Source organism: Pollachius pollachius (assembly GCF_949987615.1).
Source record: "Pollachius pollachius genome assembly, chromosome: 1".
Taxonomy (NCBI): domain Eukaryota; kingdom Metazoa; phylum Chordata; class Actinopteri; order Gadiformes; family Gadidae; genus Pollachius; species Pollachius pollachius.
In genome coordinates, this window is record NC_136934.1 from 10,741,809 (window position 1) to 10,761,278 (window position 19,470).

A 19,470-nucleotide genomic window follows, 5' to 3' on the forward strand; every position below is an offset into this window, starting at 1 on the left:
CTCGGAATTAAACATAAAACTCTTATTATAAATCAATTCATTAAAAAAAATGCAACGAATAGGAAGAAAACCATGAATTTAAAATTTGTAAGAGTTGGAAAGTCGGTCCGCTGTTGAACGGAAAGGCCACAAGGTGTCACTGTCGCGCTGCAAAAGTCCTACCACTCCGTGTCTGCTGCACCACTCGCTGCTCCGCTCTCTCGCTGATCTTCATCGTTATCCGAGACATAATTGGGACATAAGCAGACACTAAAGTTCCACATACTCTGACTCAAATTTTATTTCATGATAAATATTACTTGTATTGATTATCACCTCTGTCCTCGCCTTGTTACCCGGCCTCTACGGAGACATTTGCGTTTCAGCATTTTAAGTTATCGTAAGACTAGGCCTATTTGTTAATTATCGTGCATGTTAAAGTAAACCTTTTTTTACAGGCGCTAAAAGTTTGTTGCTGTTATTGTTATTTCATTGTTATTGAGTCAATGATAGATAGACACATTCTTCAATATAAATCCCAGTCTATAAGGCAATGTGTAACTTATTAAAAAGGATGAGAGGGTAGGACGATGATATTGATGATGATGATGATGATGATGATGATGATGATCTGCTTCACTTATTAAATCAATACAATAGGCCTATAAAAATAAGAATTTTTGCGGTTATAGTATACAGCGTTTATTCTAAACACTGTTTGAAGCAGCCTATTTTCCTTCTCCGTGGTCTTGAGAGGCCGCTCCAAGTTATTTCTATGCTCCTCCCATCTCCGGAGGACCGAGGGGGTCTGACGGACGACGCAAACATTGCGCACTTTAGGAAGCCGTTGGAGACGACTTGCGCGTTATTGCGCTCTGAGTTGCGCACCGTGCATAGACCTTAGTATACAGAACGCTCCTTGCATGGATATACATGGAGATGATAATTCAGTGTTAATGTCTTGCCTTATGGATTGAACTTTTGTGTATTTTGCCGTTATTTTGTTGGCAAAGGAATTCTCCAACTTGTTCCTCCAAAACGCCCAGAAACATGTGGAGATACACGACTCTGTTGGCTTGTCTTCTGGTTGTGTTGAATGATGTCCACGCTCAGAGCAAGGTAAGCAAAGCAAACACACGTCCCCGGTTCTAGTGATAGAGTTTGAATCTCATTCATCATGTTGGGGGACTTTAACGTTTACATCAAGTTTTCCTTGTGCGGAAGGAAGACAGGAGGTGGTCATTTCGTTCTGCATCAAGTTCAACTAATGCATGCATAATGTAAAGGTATATCTACTATTAGTTACAAGTCATTTGACAGATGAAGATCTGTATGGCTAGTTGATGACCAGACGGGGAAGACATGACACGCGTGTCCGTGTGCGTCTGCTGTTGTTTGCACAGCTGCCGGACTCCACTAAACCCTCTCTGGTCCGAGACAGGGACATTCCCAGGGAGGATCCTAACCAACCCTAATCTAATCCTGCACCCGAGAGCGAAGAACAACCGACCCCAAAAAACTCAGAGACTAGCCTACCGTCCTGACACCGGGGGTTAGTCATTGCTTTGGTGATTCTTGGTCACTGTACTAGACAGTGGCTTCGTTAGCTTCGTTTAGGAGCAGTGTGGTCACAGTTGTAGCGGGGCGGTGGTAGGCCTACCGCGACCAGGGGCGATGATTCTGAGACAAAAGTTTAATAGAGAGGCGCACGGCGACGTGGGAACATGCGCGTGCACCTGCTCCTTGTTTTGGCTGTAAACAAACTCCTGTAATACCACCAGAGGTCGATTTGAGGACACGATAGCAGCCTGCCAAAACCGCCATCCCCATTTAACTTTTAATTTAATAGGATGTTTCTTTAAAGTCTTTTAATATTGTTGTTACTGTCAACGGGTCTGGTTACTTCCAACGAGTGACCCACCACCACCACCACACACGCGCACACGCACACACACACACACACACACACACACACACACACACACACACACACACACACACACACACATACAGACCAATACACGCACGCATTCATTGACACTACAGAATAAAGGCTTAATCTGATATTCAGTCTCTGATATTCAGGTGTGGTTATGTCAGCGTAGTGTGAACAAATGTGAACATGTTGATTCAGTTGATTTTTCATCTGGACCACATTGGCACTGGTCAATCTGATCCGTATCTGATATTTCTGAGGCAATTATGCGGCATGCAGTCATACATCGGCCAACGTCGAATGTCGATAAACGTCATCATTCTGCATTTGCGGGACGTCTGTGGAGAGGGAAGGCTGCCAAGGTGTTGGTTACTGTTTAGTCAACTAGATGCTTTTGTCCAAAGCAACTTATAGGTGCATTCAGATACAGCTCAATAAAGAACAGGTAGGAATAAGGGGGCATCACGCCCTGCCATACACACTGGTTTGATTATATGCGGATTTGGATTCCAACCCAGAACCTTTCAGCTGAAAATAAAACACACACAGAGTGTTGGCTTTATTAACAGCAAGCACCGTGTTTTCATTGCCGGTGCAATCTCAACAGCTTCTTCTGTGATGCTAGTGCTCCTGAACGGTGACACACACTAAGCACACCGCTGCTGGGCCAAGGGGAGTCCATGTTGTTGGTCTGGTCATGTGGGCTACCTTGGGAGCGCGGCCAGTTCACACAGCTGTCTGCCTTAATTCACATTCAACAAAATGAATTACGAACAGCCAGACAATGGAATCTAATCCGGGCAGCGACTCTGGAAAATCCTTTTGCTGTAAATCGGCAAATCTTCTAACCAGCATAACCAAAAATCTTTTGACCAGTGCTCACCCCACACTGTCATTGCTTCTCAGTGCCCAGCGGTTGCAGATGTAGGCGTTGTATAAACTACCCGTCACTGACCCCTGATCAAGGGGTCTGGTCCCAAGGACCCTCGCAACGCGTCTGGCGGCCGCCCAAGCATCTGCTGAACAACCAGAGCATCTGGATACGAGGGCTGGCCGCCCACACCATTCCAGACGGGGCTGCGGTCGCTTGGCACACTCCAATCATTAAGAGATTGATACGATAGGTTCATGAGGCGTCCAGACCGTTTATGGGCAAATCTGTGCGTAAACAATGTGTGTGTGTCTGTCTGTGTATCCATCCGTCCATCCATCCGTCTGTCTGTCTTTCTATCAGTCTGTCTGTCTGTCCGCCTACCTGTCTGTCAGTCCGTCTGTCCATCTGTCCGGCCCGTCGTTTGTCCGTCCGTCTGTCCTGTGTGTGTATCAATCTATCCATCCCACTATCAATATATCATTTTGTGTTCTCTATCTGTTTGAATGAATTTGAATCCGACAGTTACATTCTGTAACAGCCTGGGGTCAGGGGAATGTGGATGTGTACTCCTAAAAGCAACAAGTGCTGCACACACTCAGTATCCCTCTAATTACCACCTGGGTGCCAGTGCACAGGCTTGTTTGGTGCCCCGTCCGTCCGTCTTCTGGTCTCCTCCACCCTCCCTAATCCTCTTCCTTAGGAGCTCTGAGATTAGTTTAGGAATCAGGAGTAGAAATCCGGTGTACAAAACCTGGCTCCAAAATGTCCCATCTGGGGACTTTTGAAGACTTGAGGGACTCGTCTTTTCCTGTGCCAGCACCACCACTATATCAGAAACCACCAGCATATGAGCTATCTATGCTGCTGTTTGTGTATTGGGAAGATACAGGTTTCATACAAGGAGTCCAAGCTCTGATTGGAGGCAGAAATGCAAAGGTTATCGTGCACTAAACCAGATGCCTTTGTTGAAATTTCAGCACGGCAGCAGACAGCAACCTGACGACTGGTTTTTGACAGCGGTTCCCTTTTCTTGGCTCATGGACGTAATTTTAGGTCTGAACATTCTTGCAAGCCGAACATTTTTGTGCATCTGCTTCCGCACACATAATTTCACTCCAACAAACATCTGCCTGGAATAGCAATGTCCAAGGAAACACATGCTCATCACACCACACCAACTAATAGCAGTTTGCATGCAGACCTATAAATTCTACTTCATATATCAAAATGCATCATCAAATATAGCTCTCAAGTATTCCAGGACCACATCTGAGTAACAGGGTGACCTCAGCCGGGGTCTAACAGAACCGGTCCTCTTTCGGTCGGCTTCCAGCAGTTTATCTTATAGAGCGTTCTCTCTAGCGTGCAACCCCCCTAGAGAGTAAAGGCCCAGTTATAGTTCCACGTCAATGCAACGTAAGGGGGTTTACGGACCCATTAAGTCCTTGCGCACCATCCCTGCGTCCACTGCAAGGGCCGACGTGCCCACTAAAACCCGACGCAGAACAAAAAAAAGGTTCATGACAGCGTCTTCGTGTTTATTGGGTTGCGTGGACGTGGAACCATAACTGAGCTTAGAGATGTGCATGTATGTCTGGCTTACATTGGTCTCAGCCTGAAACTTGACCGTGCCCGTGGGGGGGGGGGGGGTCATGGTGGGAAGGGGCGCTGGAGCATGTGTTAAGTGTTCTGCTGGCGCTCATTAACCCGCCAGGCTTGATCTCGCTGTCAGTTCTCACGCTGCTTGGCCGGTCGCCATGCCAACGCGTATGATCCCTGCGCGTGTTCATACGCCGCTAGCCAATTCCATCCATCGAACTTTAATCGGAGGAGGCTCTGGGCGTGTGCCTGTCCTCTACCCTACAACCGATCGACTTCGCACTTGCCGGGTGCGACGCTGAGTGCAGTGCCGAGTGTGATGTTGTTTGGATGAGCCTTTCTCGAGAAAGGTACAAGCAGCAATACAGGTGGCCAAGCAATCGGCCTGTTCCGAACAGTCACGTTTTCAACGGGCGCTGAGCTAGTTAATTTAAAGTAGTTTTCAGTAATCATTTGCATGCTAATATCGTAATGTTTATTAATATGTGCTTCTTTAGCACATACTTGTTTTTTAACCTGTGTCTTATTAGGTCTGCGAGTATTAAAAAAAAGGGCTCTATCCTAAATAAAATTCAAATTATTTAAATGAGGAAGACAGTGGACCATTCCACTTGTTTAGCTTCCCCCCCCCCCCCCCCCCATGTGATGAGGACAATGGTACGGTCCTTGTTGACTAAACAGGCCCACGGCCCACCGCAAGCTCGGAATGAGGAATTTTCTCAGGCTCCTGAGGTGCTTCAAGCATCTTATGCTGGAGTTGCCATGGAGACGGGGGACATGATGGTGGGGGCTGGGGGCTTGGGCCCCATTGGGAAGGGGGACAGAGGGGGAGTTGGATCTGCTAATCCTCCGTGTTTTCATTAAGCCGCCCGTCCCGACCTGCTGCCTAGTCACTTGACACGGACCGGCGTCGGGCCGTGCCCTGCTCTGGGGAGGCTGCCCTGGCATCAGACCCTTGTCAATGACTGTGGGGCGGACTAGAAGTTAATAACCCCCCCCCCCCCCACACACACACACACACACACCTTTAGCTGTATCCCCCCTCCCCTCCCCTCCACAACTGCCTCCCTCCCCTTCACGCAACTCGCATTCCTTGACTAATGAGCCAACTACCTTGAGCACACTCACAAATGCACACAGTTAACACACTCAATCTTACAAGCACACACATACACACACGCACACACAAACACAATCTCAAACACTCTCAAACTCCCACACACACACTCACCCAATCACACACACACACACATTCACAATGTTGCTAGTGTGATTAGTTTATTGGCATTCAGTCATTCAAGACTTTGTATTTCATGTACAATTTTTGCTAAATTATTCTTCACCAAAATGAAGCATCTGTCATTGGCAGCTGCACATGATAACTATTCAGTTACCTCAGTTAAGGTCAAACCAGAACTAGGCTCACAAAAACTCACATGCTCTTAAAAAAGGGTTACTAAAAGTGGAATAGAAAGACCCTTAAGATCCTGAGGCATCTTTGATTGGCTGCCAGTCTTAAATATGCACATCCTCTTGAAGTAATTTTAAAGGTTCTCACAAATATCATACCACTCTGGGATTGGTCGCCTGGCTCAGAGAAATAAGACAAAGAAGGCAAAGAAGGTTCCCATCCCATCCTTTTTTGCCATTTGAGACCGAAAATCTGAAAACCCAAAGTTCTCACTTGGTTGTGCATCTTCTTCCACACACAATTGAACCCAATCAATATATGCACTTAATATCAATTCCACAGTGAAAATGCAGATCACAACACACTACATAATTTTAGATGCTTGTAAACGTGCATTATTATATATATGTGCATTATTATATGTCAGCACTATCCCACAACCTCTTATACATATTAGGTGATGCCAAGGTTGAGTACCACAGGATGAGGCAGACAGTAACTGTCTGCTTTCCTCCTGATGCTATACATCCAAACAACCTTCACACTTCACCTGGGATGTACTGTGGTTCAGTGACCTCCAACCGAGAGAAAGCTCTGTTTCATACGGCAGTATATCTTCCTAGACCTGGAATGTAAACAGTAGGTCTCGCTTTTACACTGACTGCAGTGTCTCTAGCTGCAGGGCTGTACATGTGGTGTTTGAGACGTTACATCAGTTCCGACAGTGTGTTCAGGGAGCTGCTGTCAGAAAGGAGGACAGAGGCCACAGCCGGCCTCCTTGATGTATCTCTGGGAAGATGCATTCCTCTGACAGCCTAAATGCTACCACATGTGGGCCCCTGGTTGAGGCCCCTGGTACACCGGTACAGGCCCTTGGGATATAAAGAGAGAGATGACATGTCTGAAGTCTCCACCCTAAACACCTCTCCCCGCCTCCATGCTATTGAACAGCTCCCTCCGACGCCTCCACCTTGGCTTGAACACCTCCCTCCGATCCCTCCACCCTGAACAGCTCCCTCCCCCCTTCTCCCGGAACACCTCCCTACCTACACCTTCCCTTAGCCACCCCCCCCCCCCAGCGCCAACACCATCCTGAACCCCACCTTCCACCACCTCCATCTTGAACACCTCCCTCCACCACCTCCATCACCTTGAACCCCTCCCTCCATTCCCACCACCCCTGAACACCACCCGAAAATCTCTCTGCGCTGAAATTGACTCATTGCACCATTACTCGTGGCTCAGTGTTTTTTTGTTATCTGGGTCAGAGCCATTGGATACACCGCAACACGGCTAGTGGAGCGCCTTCCTCTGACTATGATGGCAGCGTATCCGAGAATGTAGAAACTGAGGAACATGATGAACGTTCACTAATTGCATCACTCAATGTAGCTGTCGACTGATGACAAGTGGGCTGGCCCAGTGCACTGGGGGAACATGCACATAGAGTTGCAGGTACGTAATCTTGTATCAAGTAGTCAACTATATTATAACAGAATGTATTTGGGGAGAAGGCACATAGACTAGGCAGGAAGCCAAGAACTGCAAGGGGCAGAATTACGCCTGCTTTCCTGTTTCGTTACCAGGAGATAATCTGCCGAAGAAAACTAATTTGTGCGAGTGTGAGAAGCTTTCGGAAGGGGATTTTGAGAAGTGTATTTCTACACTGGCCAGTCCACATGGTATTGATTTGAAACCTTTCTTGAGATTTCTTTTTATGGTTTACTACTGCTGGCTGTGATCTTGTTTGCCATTGACACACTTCCAGAAACATGATTGGTCTTAACACTATGAAGTAATATGTGAAACGCCCTGTTCACCCAGATTCAAGTCTTCCTGCCAATACTGGTTTGTAAGACTAGCAAAACATTGTTGCAGGATATAAAAATGTGCTTCTTTGTGGGGTAGCACTGTTAACAAAACAATCCAACCACCGCATAAACTGATCTTGAAATAAAGTTGTCATTTTTCTGACACATTTCCAAGCAATGTTATTCTACAAGCATTAAAAAGGTTTGTTGTTTTATTGCAGTGATTAAACTTGTCATCAATCTCTTTTGATCTAGTTGTTGGTGCAATACCCATCAGGCTTCATGCTTCATGTTCAGGCTTTTGCAGTGATAAGCTGGAGGTGTCGGTGAAACATATGTTCACTACAAGTGCTCTACTCCTGGTGGTCTCCTCATGGCTTCTGTACAGAGTGACCACCAATTTACACAAAAACATACAGTCAACAGGCTTGTTTTTCTATGCCTAACCCTAACGCCAATACGCCTCAACACCCTTACTTTATTTTTTATTATTATTTTTTTTAATCTCTTGAGTCTTTATCTTTTCTTCTATTTATCCTTTCTTCTCTCTTACGCTCTCTTATGGCCCATCTTTGTCTCATCCTCTCCCTCCTGCTCAATCTCTCACTCCCTAGCTCATTCTCCTTCCCTCCTACTCTCTCTGTCCCCTTACCTCCTATCCCCCCCCTTCTCTCACTCCTCCACTCCACTACATACAAATAAAATGATAAAATGTTAAAATTAAACATAACAAAGCATTCTCTCTCTCTCTCTCCCTCTCCCCCTCTCTCCCTCTCTTGCTCTCCCTCCAGATCTTCGGGGACTCTGAGCAGGTGCGTATGACGTCGGAGGGCTCCGACTGCCGCTGCAAGTGCATCATGCGTCCGCTGACCCGGGACGCCTGCCAGCGGCTGAAGACAGGCAGCGCGCGCGTGGAGGACTTCTACACCGTGGAGACGGTCAGCTCCGGGTCCGACTGCAAGTGCTCCTGCACGGCCCCGCCCTCCTCGCTCAACCCCTGCGAGAACGAGTGGAAGATGGAGAAGCTGAAGAAACAGGCCCCGGAGCTCCTCAAGGTGAGAGGGGAGGAGGAGGAGGCTAAAAGGTTTTGCTACCCCTACCTGCTCCTAAATGACAGGTTACATCGGAGATCATTGTAAGTCGCTCCGGATAGAAGGTGTCTTGTGGAAGTGGAAATACTAAATTTCAACCTACAACCTACCTTGAGGCTTTGATGTACTATCCCTAGCTACTGCTTTATGAAGTGTATCTAAATGAGCTGAATCTTGGTTCACTGAACGTAAACTTTCAGTCAATTATATTGTGAAAAGTGTATCCATTCCGATCTTCCAATCACTCAAACTTTCATTTCATAGCATCAATGGCCAAAAAGTGCTTGACAACGGTAACGACACAACAAAATCTGACCTTCTTCTATGCCTTCTAGCAGTTATTTAGTAATAGCAGGTTGTCTAGTCTAGAGGGTGGCTGGTATCATCCTTGGTTCCAGGCAAACTCCCCTGCTGGTCGCCTAAATATCTGGTTGTTGCCTTTTTGTCCGAGTGTGAATGGGGTGAAGGCAGATCATTCATTGTCCAAACAGTGCATTTACTATTTGAGCAACTTTACAGAATGAAACATTGACTCATTATTGATCCATTATTGATCCCTAGGCTCGATGTTGATCAGGTTATGATGCTTTCACTCCACTAACACATGCTAATGCCTAGGGAAGAATGCCCCTGAGGCTAGAGGCTATGCTACAGACTAATGCTAAGAGTTTCTTATCATCACCGGCTTCATCATAGTCATAGTCTGTTATGTTTTCTAACAACACTACTACCACGTCTTATATTGGACTTACCACATATGAGCATACTAATACTATCTCTAATATAGGACTACCAATACAGTTTCTCATAAGATAATGGTATAGGATTGGTCATCTATGATAATTTATTTGTAGAGACCCATTAACCTATATCCGTCCGTCCCCCTTACACACACACCCACGACACTTCTCTTAATTAGCCTCTCACGCATGACCTTTGACCCTTGCAATCAATAACCATCTTGCGCTAAGTGCTTAACTACATTAGTACAGGAAGACAGAGAGGCAGGACTTCAGGGCAGTGATGGAAGACCTAGCCACAATAAGTGGGGCTGGATAGTAAGTGGTTTATGTGTGTTTGACTCCTAAGCTGAAAGGTTCTTGGTTCAGAGAAACAATCTCTACCTGTAGGGGGACCTGCCCCTTAACGACATCTATCACATTTAAGATTGGATCAAAGTGTCTGCCAAATAGTAAATAGTAAGTGGTGAAAGCAAAGCTGTATCTAACCATGGCAAATTTGTGTTTCCAATGGATTCTCGGGGTGGATACTGAGCCTCTTCCCTGTCTTTACGTGGACATTAGGAGGAACACTGTGTTCCACGCGATAAGCCCCAAAGTACATCCAGATGTTTGACCAGACTACAGAGAAACCTTTCCTTTTATAGATGAACCCAATAGAAGACACCTCAACCAAGAGTGTAGATAGATAGAGAGTGTGTGTGTGAGAAAGTGTGTGTGTGAGAGAGAGAGAGAGAGAGAGAGAGAGAGAGAGAGAGAGAGAGAGCGAGAGAGAAAGAGAGCGAGAGAGAAAGAGAGCGAGAGCACGAGAGAGGGAGAGAGAGAGAGGGAGAGAGAGAGAGAGAGCGAGAGTGTGTGAGAAAGTGTGTGTGAGAGAGAGAGACAGACAGACAGACAGACAGAGAGGTAAATGTGCAGTCCTTTAGATAGTTCTTTCAACCGTTGATTGAACAAGGGTCCGCCTTGCAGAGCAGCGGACAATACTGTTAATCAAAATAAGTGCATGAGGATTGGAATTAATGCAAGCGTTGGGTCGATGAGCATTTGAAAGACTTTACATTTACAACAATTTGTCTGCACATTCATGTTTGATGTACATTTTTCGTATTGACGGATTCACATGTTTATTCCTTTTTGTGTTTATATTAACAGATTTTTTATTTTCTATTCTCTCTTTTCTCTCTATTTTTTTTTAATTTATCCGAGCAGAGTAATTATTACAAACACCCAATCATCCACCAACCATTCGTTGGGGATTAATGAAGTATTCTGAATGTGAGCGTGAACATTGAACATGCTCTGCTTGTTGTGCTCATGGTATGCTCAGCTCCAGTCGATGATTGACGTGCTGGAAGGAACTCTGTACAGCATGGACATGTTGAAGGTCCACTCCTACATCAACAAGGTGGTGACTCAGATGAACACCCTGGAGGAGGTGAGAAGAGTAACCAGAAGAATAAATGAGTACAGGAATAAATAAATAACTGCATCATATAAACAACAGTCTTTCTCATTACTTATTACTTTTTCTATTTTCTGTTGTTCATCATGTTCTTACCCACACATGTCTGTATGAAACAAATTCTAATTCATATAACCATAATACATCCTTCATATATGTGCTTTTTGTGACACGCTGTTTCGCAGACCATCAAGACAAACCTGACGCGAGACAACGACTTTGTCCGTGACAGCATGGTGACTCTGACCAATCAGTTCAAGCGGTACGAGAACTACTCCAATGTCATGATAAGCATCAAAAAGGACATCTCCAGCCTGGGACTGCAGCTCCTACAGAAGGACTCCACGGAGAACAGGGAGCAGGTATTTTATCCCACCCAATACCCATCTTGGGAAGCCCACACTAACTGCCTTACTGCCATGTGTTGATGACTCGTTTAATGTGTTGGCTAAACAGACTAGCCCACAGTCTTGATGGATTCACCCATTACTAATCTTCTATTTTCTAACAACTTTGTCTTACATAAACCTGCACTATGACACTTCTTCCACAGCTATTTACACCATTAAAACATATCTGAAGTAGGAGTTTCTCAAGAATGAAAAGCCCATCCCTGAATCCATTCAGGGATTTTTTCTCTGTAAACCATTTCATTCTGGTCGAGTTTTATTAATGAAGAATACACCTCTGTTTCCACATCTTGGCAAATAACTTATGAATACTGTTTTGAATCAAACATCTGATATCTGGATAATAACAAATAATAAATCCCATATTTCCTCAGGGAACGGCTGAAGAGAAAATCAAGGATGGAAAGGCCAGTCCCAAGAAGTCGGCTAGTCCTAAAGCAGCCAAAGAGAAGCCGGTGAAGCCCAAGAAAGAGCTGTCAAAGCCGGCAAAACCCACGAAGCCAGACCCCGGCTCCAAGGAGAAGGTGCTAGGGCACCAGCCTGGGGTGATTCGGGGGATTACCTATTACAAGGCCTCCAAGAGCAACCACGACGACCACGGCACTGCTGGGAGAGGTGAAGCAGAGCCCGTTCCAACCCCCTAACTTCCTGTCCGGAATTAACCTATCGTTTGCTTTACCTGCTATTCTGCAATTGTATAAAAAAATACTTTTTAGTTCACATGCCCCACCCACCAACTTCCTTGGAATACAGGAATTACGTAGTCATTCATACTCGATATTAACCGATGAATGTTCAACCACCATTCTTATATTGATTGTTTGAAACCGAGCTGGTCTCCTCACTTTAGGGCGAGATGTGCAAAAAAGAACTGATCTGTCAATGACTAAATACCTGGAGATAATGGAGAGCCAGTTCTTTTATATACTAATTCCTGGAGATAATTGCAGAGGAACCAACCGCCACATCCTTGACATGGCTGGGCTTCACCCCTCACACCCAACGAAACTCTCTACAGACACCACTTCCTGTCTCCATCCAACCCTCCCCAGTGTTTAGCCACGCCACGTTAGCACCCTTAGCGTGTGGCGTTGCTCAGTCACAGCCTGTGTTCTGCTAGACAATCGCCTGTCTCATCTAGCAGAGCCTCAGTCCACCCTGGCTGACCTTTTCCAGACGCAGGGATAAAAAACCTTTTGGCCCTTGTTTCCATTATCTCCCTGCCGTACTGAAGCAGGATGGCCCATGCTATGCAGCTGAATCCTTTGAAAACCCTGAGGAATCTATCTCAAGTAAAACTCTTCAGCTAGTAATTAGGTCAATCATTGTTTTTCAGTGATACCTGTCGACCTTCTTTAGTAGCAACAAAGCTTTGGTCAGTTCCTAATGATCATGAAATGTTTAATCATCACGCTTTAACAACTTTGTACAACTGCCTTGAGGTAAATAAATAAGTTACAAAGACATTCCTTCAACTACAGGCTGGTTGCTCTTTTTATTTTATTCAGGGTTGAGCTTATTGTTGTTTGAAAAATGTCTTCCAATGTTTTTCCTGTCTTCCTTCTCTGTCTCCTCCGTCTTCTCTCCTAGACTTGATACGGTTGATGGTGCTGTGGTACTTAAAGCAGTGTGCTTTAAGGGGGGGAGTGGCTATGGAGAGAGAGTAGAGGCGGGGGGAGAGAGGGGGGGGGGGGAAGCTGGCATGCGCTCTGGATTGCATAGCAAATAAGTTTCCCTTTGAAGTGGAAGCGGTGGAGGCCTGTGAGGCAATGAGGCAGAGCTGGTTTACACAGTGCATGCAGATGTACTGGCGCTATCAAACCCTGCCCTCCATCAGGCATGGCGGAGTCAGCCCAGGGGAGGGAGACGATGTACCCCCTTGAAGAGAATGACGGTGCCACGGAATTCCTCAAGGATCTTGTTCACCTCGGACCATCCGGGTTTATTTAGAATGAAAACTATCTCCGTAGGGTCTGAGTCTCTGATATCCTTTACTTTGTCTCCCATGACTTGACTCCCTGCTGCTTCTGTGTTTCCATCCTGCAGACCACTCTGCCAAGACTCACAACGTCCACCAAATCAAAGGCAGCCAGTCGGAGGAGGCGGAAACAGAGCTGGTCCTGGAGAACCTGGAGATGAACACAGCCCCACCTGAGGACAGCGATGAAGACCCCACCACCTCCTTCACTACCATCGCCTCCACCACCACCACCACCACTCCAAAGAGTACCACCTCCACCACCACCACTACGGTGCCCACCTCCTCTACCCCCAGGATAGAGAGGCCAGCCCCGACTATAGTGTTGACACTGGACAACTCGGACAACAACAGCCAGCCACTCCTCCACAGAGCCGGTATACACGCTTCAAAAACAACCAGAGATGGCTTTAAATCTGCCCTCTAAACTTTAAAGCAACAGATGTGGCATTAATGTGTACAGAAACTATTCAGTTATTTTGAAGGCACATTTATGAAAAGTGACTTACAGTGAAAGTAGATACATGTCATTAAAGAGCTGCTATGATATTTACATGTCTTTACCATCCAGCTGGGTATTAGCGTTCAATCAATGTCTCCCCATTAAAGCTTTCCTATTAAGGAGGGGAAGCATGTTTATGATGTAAATGGCTCTCAGCATAACTATCAGTTTTATTTGGTTGTGGTCTTGCAACAGTAGTCAGTTTTTTTTTTACGATTTTTGATTAGATTTGGATTTGGATGTTTTATTAGTTGCTTCATATATCGTCTCTTTATGGGGGCCAATGTCTAATTAATTTCACGCTGACCGTAGCTTCAATGCATGCTGTAAATTACATCATTGCTCTATTATCCTCAGGCCGTGTAAGGAGAGAGCTGCCGATTTAACACCAAATCAGCCGCTGGCGTCGCGATGTGTGACTGTGAAATGGGGATGATTTAAAAGACTTAGCAGCGTTAATGGAAAACAGTTGTCTCTCTTACTGCTAGGGAGCTGAGCCTCTTCTTCTTTCTTTTGTATTCCTCTGGGTTCCCAACTGGGAAGATCTTGGAGTGTTCTCATGTCCTTGTGTTCCTCTAGGTTCCTAACAGGGAAGATCCTGGAGTGTTCTCATTTCCGTGTGTTCCTCTTGGTACCCAACAGGGAAGATCCTGGAATGTTCTCATTTCCTTGTGTTCCTCGTGTTCCTCTTGGTACCCAACAGGGAAGATCCTGGAATGTTCTCATTTCCTTGTGTTCCTCGTGTTCCTCTGCGTTCCTAACAGGGAAGATCCTGGAGTGTTCTCATGTCCTTGTGTTCTCTGCATTCCCAATAGGGAAGATCATGGAGTGTGAGGGGACGCTGCAGTCCATCGAAGCCCCGGTGAAGCAGCACTCGTATGGACGCAACGAGGGAGCGTGGATGAAGGACCCGCTCGCCAAGGTTTCCAAAATCTACGTCACCAACTATTACTATGGCAACAACCTCATCGAGTTCCGCAACCTGGAGAATTTCAAACAAGGTGTGTGTATGGATGAGTATTTCGTTTTGGGTAGGATTTAATTGGCCCGTATTCCTGTTTTCCCGGTTGTCGTCGTTGACACTGATCCCAGCAGATGACTCAGTGAGCTTCATGAGGCTGATGAGGAGTCTGGAATGCCGGTCTTGGTTGTTTCACAGCTTCCCTGGGTGGGAGAATCAGCTCTTTCAGCAATGTAACTCAACTGGAGAATTGGATTAGGCTCTCTTAGGAGAGCGAAGATCAGCCGCTAAAGACTGCGGCCGCGTTGATTGAGATGTGCTTTGACAACAGGCTCTTGAACTGCGGGTCCATCCCGGTGCGTCCTGCAGCGTGTGTTGAGCTCACAGGCCCCTTCAGATGACTGGCTCTCATGCGGAGCGGTCGAGATCCCTGCTGAGGTTGACATGTGCCCTGGCCTTTCCTTTGAACCAGACACAGTGCATGGGATTAGAAGACTTAGGGATGGGGTGGGAGGGGGGGATGTCTCTCCTGTTTGTGTGTTTTATGCCTCTGCCGGGGGGAGAGAACGTCATTCTCTTAATCCCACTTCCACTTCCTGTCTTTTGGAAGTTTATTAGGGTAGATTGGAATTCCTGACTGGAATTGATTGCATTTGTTTGTTCTGTAATGCCTAAGGATACCATTCAACATTTTCTGACCAGCTCCAAGTTCCAGGTTTCAAATATGTAATAATTGTAATTGTCTTGAATATTAAAATGACCCTGATAATTTATCACAGATTAAGGAAACATGCTTAATCAAAATACTGGCTTCTCCAACAACAATGAAGCCAGTTTTTTCTCCTTTACAATTTCCGTTCAGGGTAGTTTATTTTTGTTTTGGCTTATGTGTTATGATTCACTTTCCTCTCAGCATCCCTTGTTCCCAAGGAACGAAACCTTTTGGCACAAAAACACAGCTTGCTGTAGCCATGGAAGGTAGCGAACAAACTGGATCAACTGAGATTGAAGTAGTTTTACCCGCTCTAAAACACGGGTAAATCTTGGAGTTGCATTAGAAAGATGGCCTGGGAGACAGACGAATCTGCAAGCTCATGTTTTATTTTCTATGGCATATGTGTCTGGCACCCCTCCCATTCAGACAGATTTCCGGTAGACCTGGCCCGGGCCGGGCAAATACAAACAGATGATCTAATATGGGGCGGGTTTGATACAATGACTGTAAAGTAGGAGCTTCCTATGGGACCGCAGTTGAGGCATTTTCATAAACAACCCCAAGATGGCTGCCGCTGATGTGTTACACGTTCCGTTGCTCTGCTTGGTTGTTTTTCTATCCAATTGGGTTCAAATTTTGCATTTTGGACTGCCCCTGTTGATCCTGTTCCCCTTGGAAATTTGGTTAGAGGGAAAGGTTCCAAAACTAGTATGCAATTGTGAATTGGTCTGGCAATGTCAGGCTATTTCAAAGATGGACACTTAGAGCCCAGAAGAATATCAAGACGGATCAATTTACAGTGTAGAACTCATCATCACTTGTCATTGTCGGTGGAGACTACTCTCTCCAATACTGTGAAATTGGGGCCGCAGAATATATATATATATATAATAAATATATATAAAATGTTGACATGTATATTTTTTATAAAATATTTCTTCTCCTCTTATAGTGTATATCGATTTTCTGTATATATTTGTTTTTATTTGATCCTCTTAATTCTGCTCTGCGATTAATAAAGTAAATTATTTATTATATTATCTTAAAATAATGTACGATAGCAAAGCGCTACGTGCGGGACCATGACGTCATTCTCTATCATGTGCCAGGTCGCTGGAGCAACCTCTACAAGCTGCCCTACAACTGGATCGGCACGGGCCACGTGGTCTACAACGGCGCCTTCTACTACAACCGGGCGTTCACCAAGAACATCATCAAGTACGACCTGCGCATGCGCTACGTGTCGGCCTGGACCCTGCTCCACGATGTGGTCTACGAGGACACCACCCCCTGGAAGTGGAGGGGCCACTCGGACATCGACTTTGCCGTGGACGAGAGCGGGCTGTGGGTCATCTACCCGGCCATGGACTACGACTACTACCAGCACGAGGTGATCATGATCAGCCGGCTGGACCCCGGCGACCTTTCAGTCAAGAAAGAGACCACTTGGCGGACGGGGCTGAAGAGGAACTCGTACGGGAACTGCTTCATCATCTGTGGCGTGCTCTACGCCGTGGACACGTACAACCAGAAGAACGGCGAGGTGAGCTACGCCTACGACACCCACACCAGCACAGAGGCCGTGCCGCACCTGCCCTTCGTCAACGAGTATGCCTACACCACGCAGATCGACTATAACCCCAAGGAGAGGCTGCTGTACGCCTGGGACAATGGCCACCAGCTCACGTACCGCGTGGCCTTTGTGGACGAGTGATGAGAGACGATTTGTGGCTCCTGGGTGTTCAGTATTGGGGACCTGCCACCTCGTGAGGCTGCTCAGTAGGAGATATAAAGGGGTTTGTGTTTTTTTTGGACAACCTAGCTAAGCAGCTATTCTGGGATGAGATGGACGAAGGAAGGACATATCTACATAGCATTTTTCACATAACTACTAGGCCTACTCGCTTTTTTGGTGGTTTACCTGCATAACAGGAAAGAAAGTGTCAACTTTCTTAACGCAAACCTTGCAAAGCTAGTGAGTGGAATGGCACAGAATGATTAAGGATGTTGTTTACACATTTCTGAGCGATCATCAGGTATATTTGGACATGGGACACAAATCATTAACGCTCTGCCGGTGTAGTTTCAGTAAACCCTCCACATGTTCCATGAAGCACTTTCCAGAAGTCCAATGTTTTTATCTCAAGTTACAGCCTGACAATTTATCATTGTTGTCATTTTGAAGGATGTGTTGAATATATTCTATGAAAATAAAGCATCCATGTTTGTTAAATTCTGCCTGTATGACAGATTTTTATTTTTCTGTTTTTTAAAAAATGTATATGGTGTGTCTTTACAAAAGCCTGTATTGCTGTTGCTGTTCATGTATTTTCATAACCACGATTATGTTCGTAATAACTATTAAAGAATAGAGGTATCTTCCCCTCAATGGAAGAAACAAATGAAAATCTAAGAAATCTAAATCATCAATATTACTGTACTGTACTGCCATGTGGAAAACTGTACTGTAGTCCTGTACTATACTGCCATTTTGAAGACCCTAGATTGCAAATGTCCTCATCTCTATAAAAAATGCTTAACAGACTGGCTGTATAAAAATCCTTTTAACGAGACTAGTTCAATGTGGCAAAATAATGATCCAATGCCTCCATTACTGTATTTGACACATTCAGCCTAATGTCTTGTTCCCTTCTGGCCATTTGTAATGATTAATCGAAAAAGGACATGCCAAATACATTAACTGTGTTCACTTACAGTGTTGCGAAGCTGTCTCTGTTTTTCTTCTCTGTTTCTTTTTTGAGGTCTTAAAAAAAAATAGGACCAAATGCTTGCGTCAGCTCCCCCCCGTTCTAAACGGCTGTTGTTGAACCTCAAACTCCTCTCCCTCTGACCCGGCAGACCCAGGGGATAGCATAACATTTGTCCGGAGTTAAAGTGAAAGCTGGGTGACTGAGTGTGAATACCAGCTCTCAGGATCTGGGTTTGCTTTGGGGTTAGGGGTCACCGTGCTCCACTTGATCTGCTGCCCGAATTGCACACAAAAAAAGAGCATTGAAAGGTTCACGTAATAATGGCACCGCGGACACATTTCTGGGAGATGCCTTGAACTCGAACTAGAACTCTTGAATCATGCAATCCTGGAAACCACGAGCTAGGTGTGGTCCATGCATGTGGTCTTCATTAACAGCCCCCAACATCCCCCATCCCCGCACCCCATATGAAACTCTATTTAAAGGTCGTTATGGCACATCATGGTAGAATGTTACTGGCCATTAAGCCGCTGATGCCCCCTCCCCGATCCCCCCAGCTAACGAAGCGTGTCATGGCGTGGCATGGCGCGGCGTGATGAAGGTTATATGGAAGGAGGAGGCAGTGAACGGGGTATGTAGATGAAGACCTCGTCGCTACATGTTGCCATGTGTTGGCTTTGTGATACAAAAATGTTCCACGCCAATTGCGGTGATGAACACTGACAACCCACATGACCTGTGTGTACGGCGGTGTGGGCCTCGCACCGGCAACACAATAGATCTCCTGTTGGGAGAACCAGGACGGCCCCTGATCGAGGGCCCAATAACGGGGCCATGACCTTGTTCAATCAGCTTCTTCTTTCTAAGCCATCCCCTCAACGTCCAATGAGCTGTACCGGACTCCTAAAGCTCCAGAAACATTCATAACCCACTCATCCTCTTCCCCCTACATCCAATCAGCCCTGTCCACCATTGGAGCTTTCAAACATACTTCTTCCACCAATATCCAATGAGCGGAGAAATCTCCAACCTCAATGGCCTTAAATGCCATTGGTGCTCATAACAATCAATGAGCCCCAGTGACCTCTGCACAGCAAGATCCAGAGGTCTGAATGCTATGTCCAAGACACATCCAGTAATGAGCTCATGTGCTTACAGAATGGAAGACTGTCTTTGCATGCCGTCTCCACCCCTCTGGAGACATGGGAGTAATAAGTGAACGCACCCTGGCTGCTCTGTATGCAGAAAGCCATTAGAAATATTCAGGAGACCGCACGTATGTGTATGGAT

General features: G+C 45.9%; 1 protein-coding gene across 1 annotated transcript; it reads left to right on the forward strand.

Annotated features, from left to right (window-relative positions):
• The first annotated feature begins 847 nt into the window (after positions 1-847).
• On the forward strand, positions 848-18,116 carry LOC307070646 (olfactomedin-like protein 2A). Its single transcript, XM_079729213.1, has 8 exons — positions 848-1,098; positions 8,402-8,665; positions 10,769-10,876; positions 11,089-11,265; positions 11,688-11,928; positions 13,360-13,668; positions 14,609-14,794; positions 16,579-18,116. The coding sequence occupies exons 1-8, from the start codon at positions 1,030-1,032 to the stop codon at positions 17,181-17,183; spliced, it is 1,959 nt and encodes a 652-aa protein (XP_079585339.1). The 5' UTR covers positions 848-1,029; the 3' UTR covers positions 17,184-18,116.
• The last annotated feature ends 1,354 nt before the right edge of the window (positions 18,117-19,470 follow it).

What these genes read in the sequence shown, in the direction of transcription:
- LOC307070646 (XM_079729213.1), top strand. Translation starts at nt 1,030, where the DNA reads ATGTGGAGATACACGACTCTGTTGGCTTGTCTTCTGGTTGTGTTGAAT. An exon ending in ATGTCCACGCTCAGAGCAAG is followed by an intron (nt 1,099 to 8,401) that starts GTAAGCAAAGCA and finishes CTCTCCCTCCAG; the next exon opens with ATCTTCGGGGACTCTGAGCA. An exon ending in CCTGGAGAATTTCAAACAAG is followed by an intron (nt 14,795 to 16,578) that starts GTGTGTGTATGG and finishes ATCATGTGCCAG; the next exon opens with GTCGCTGGAGCAACCTCTAC.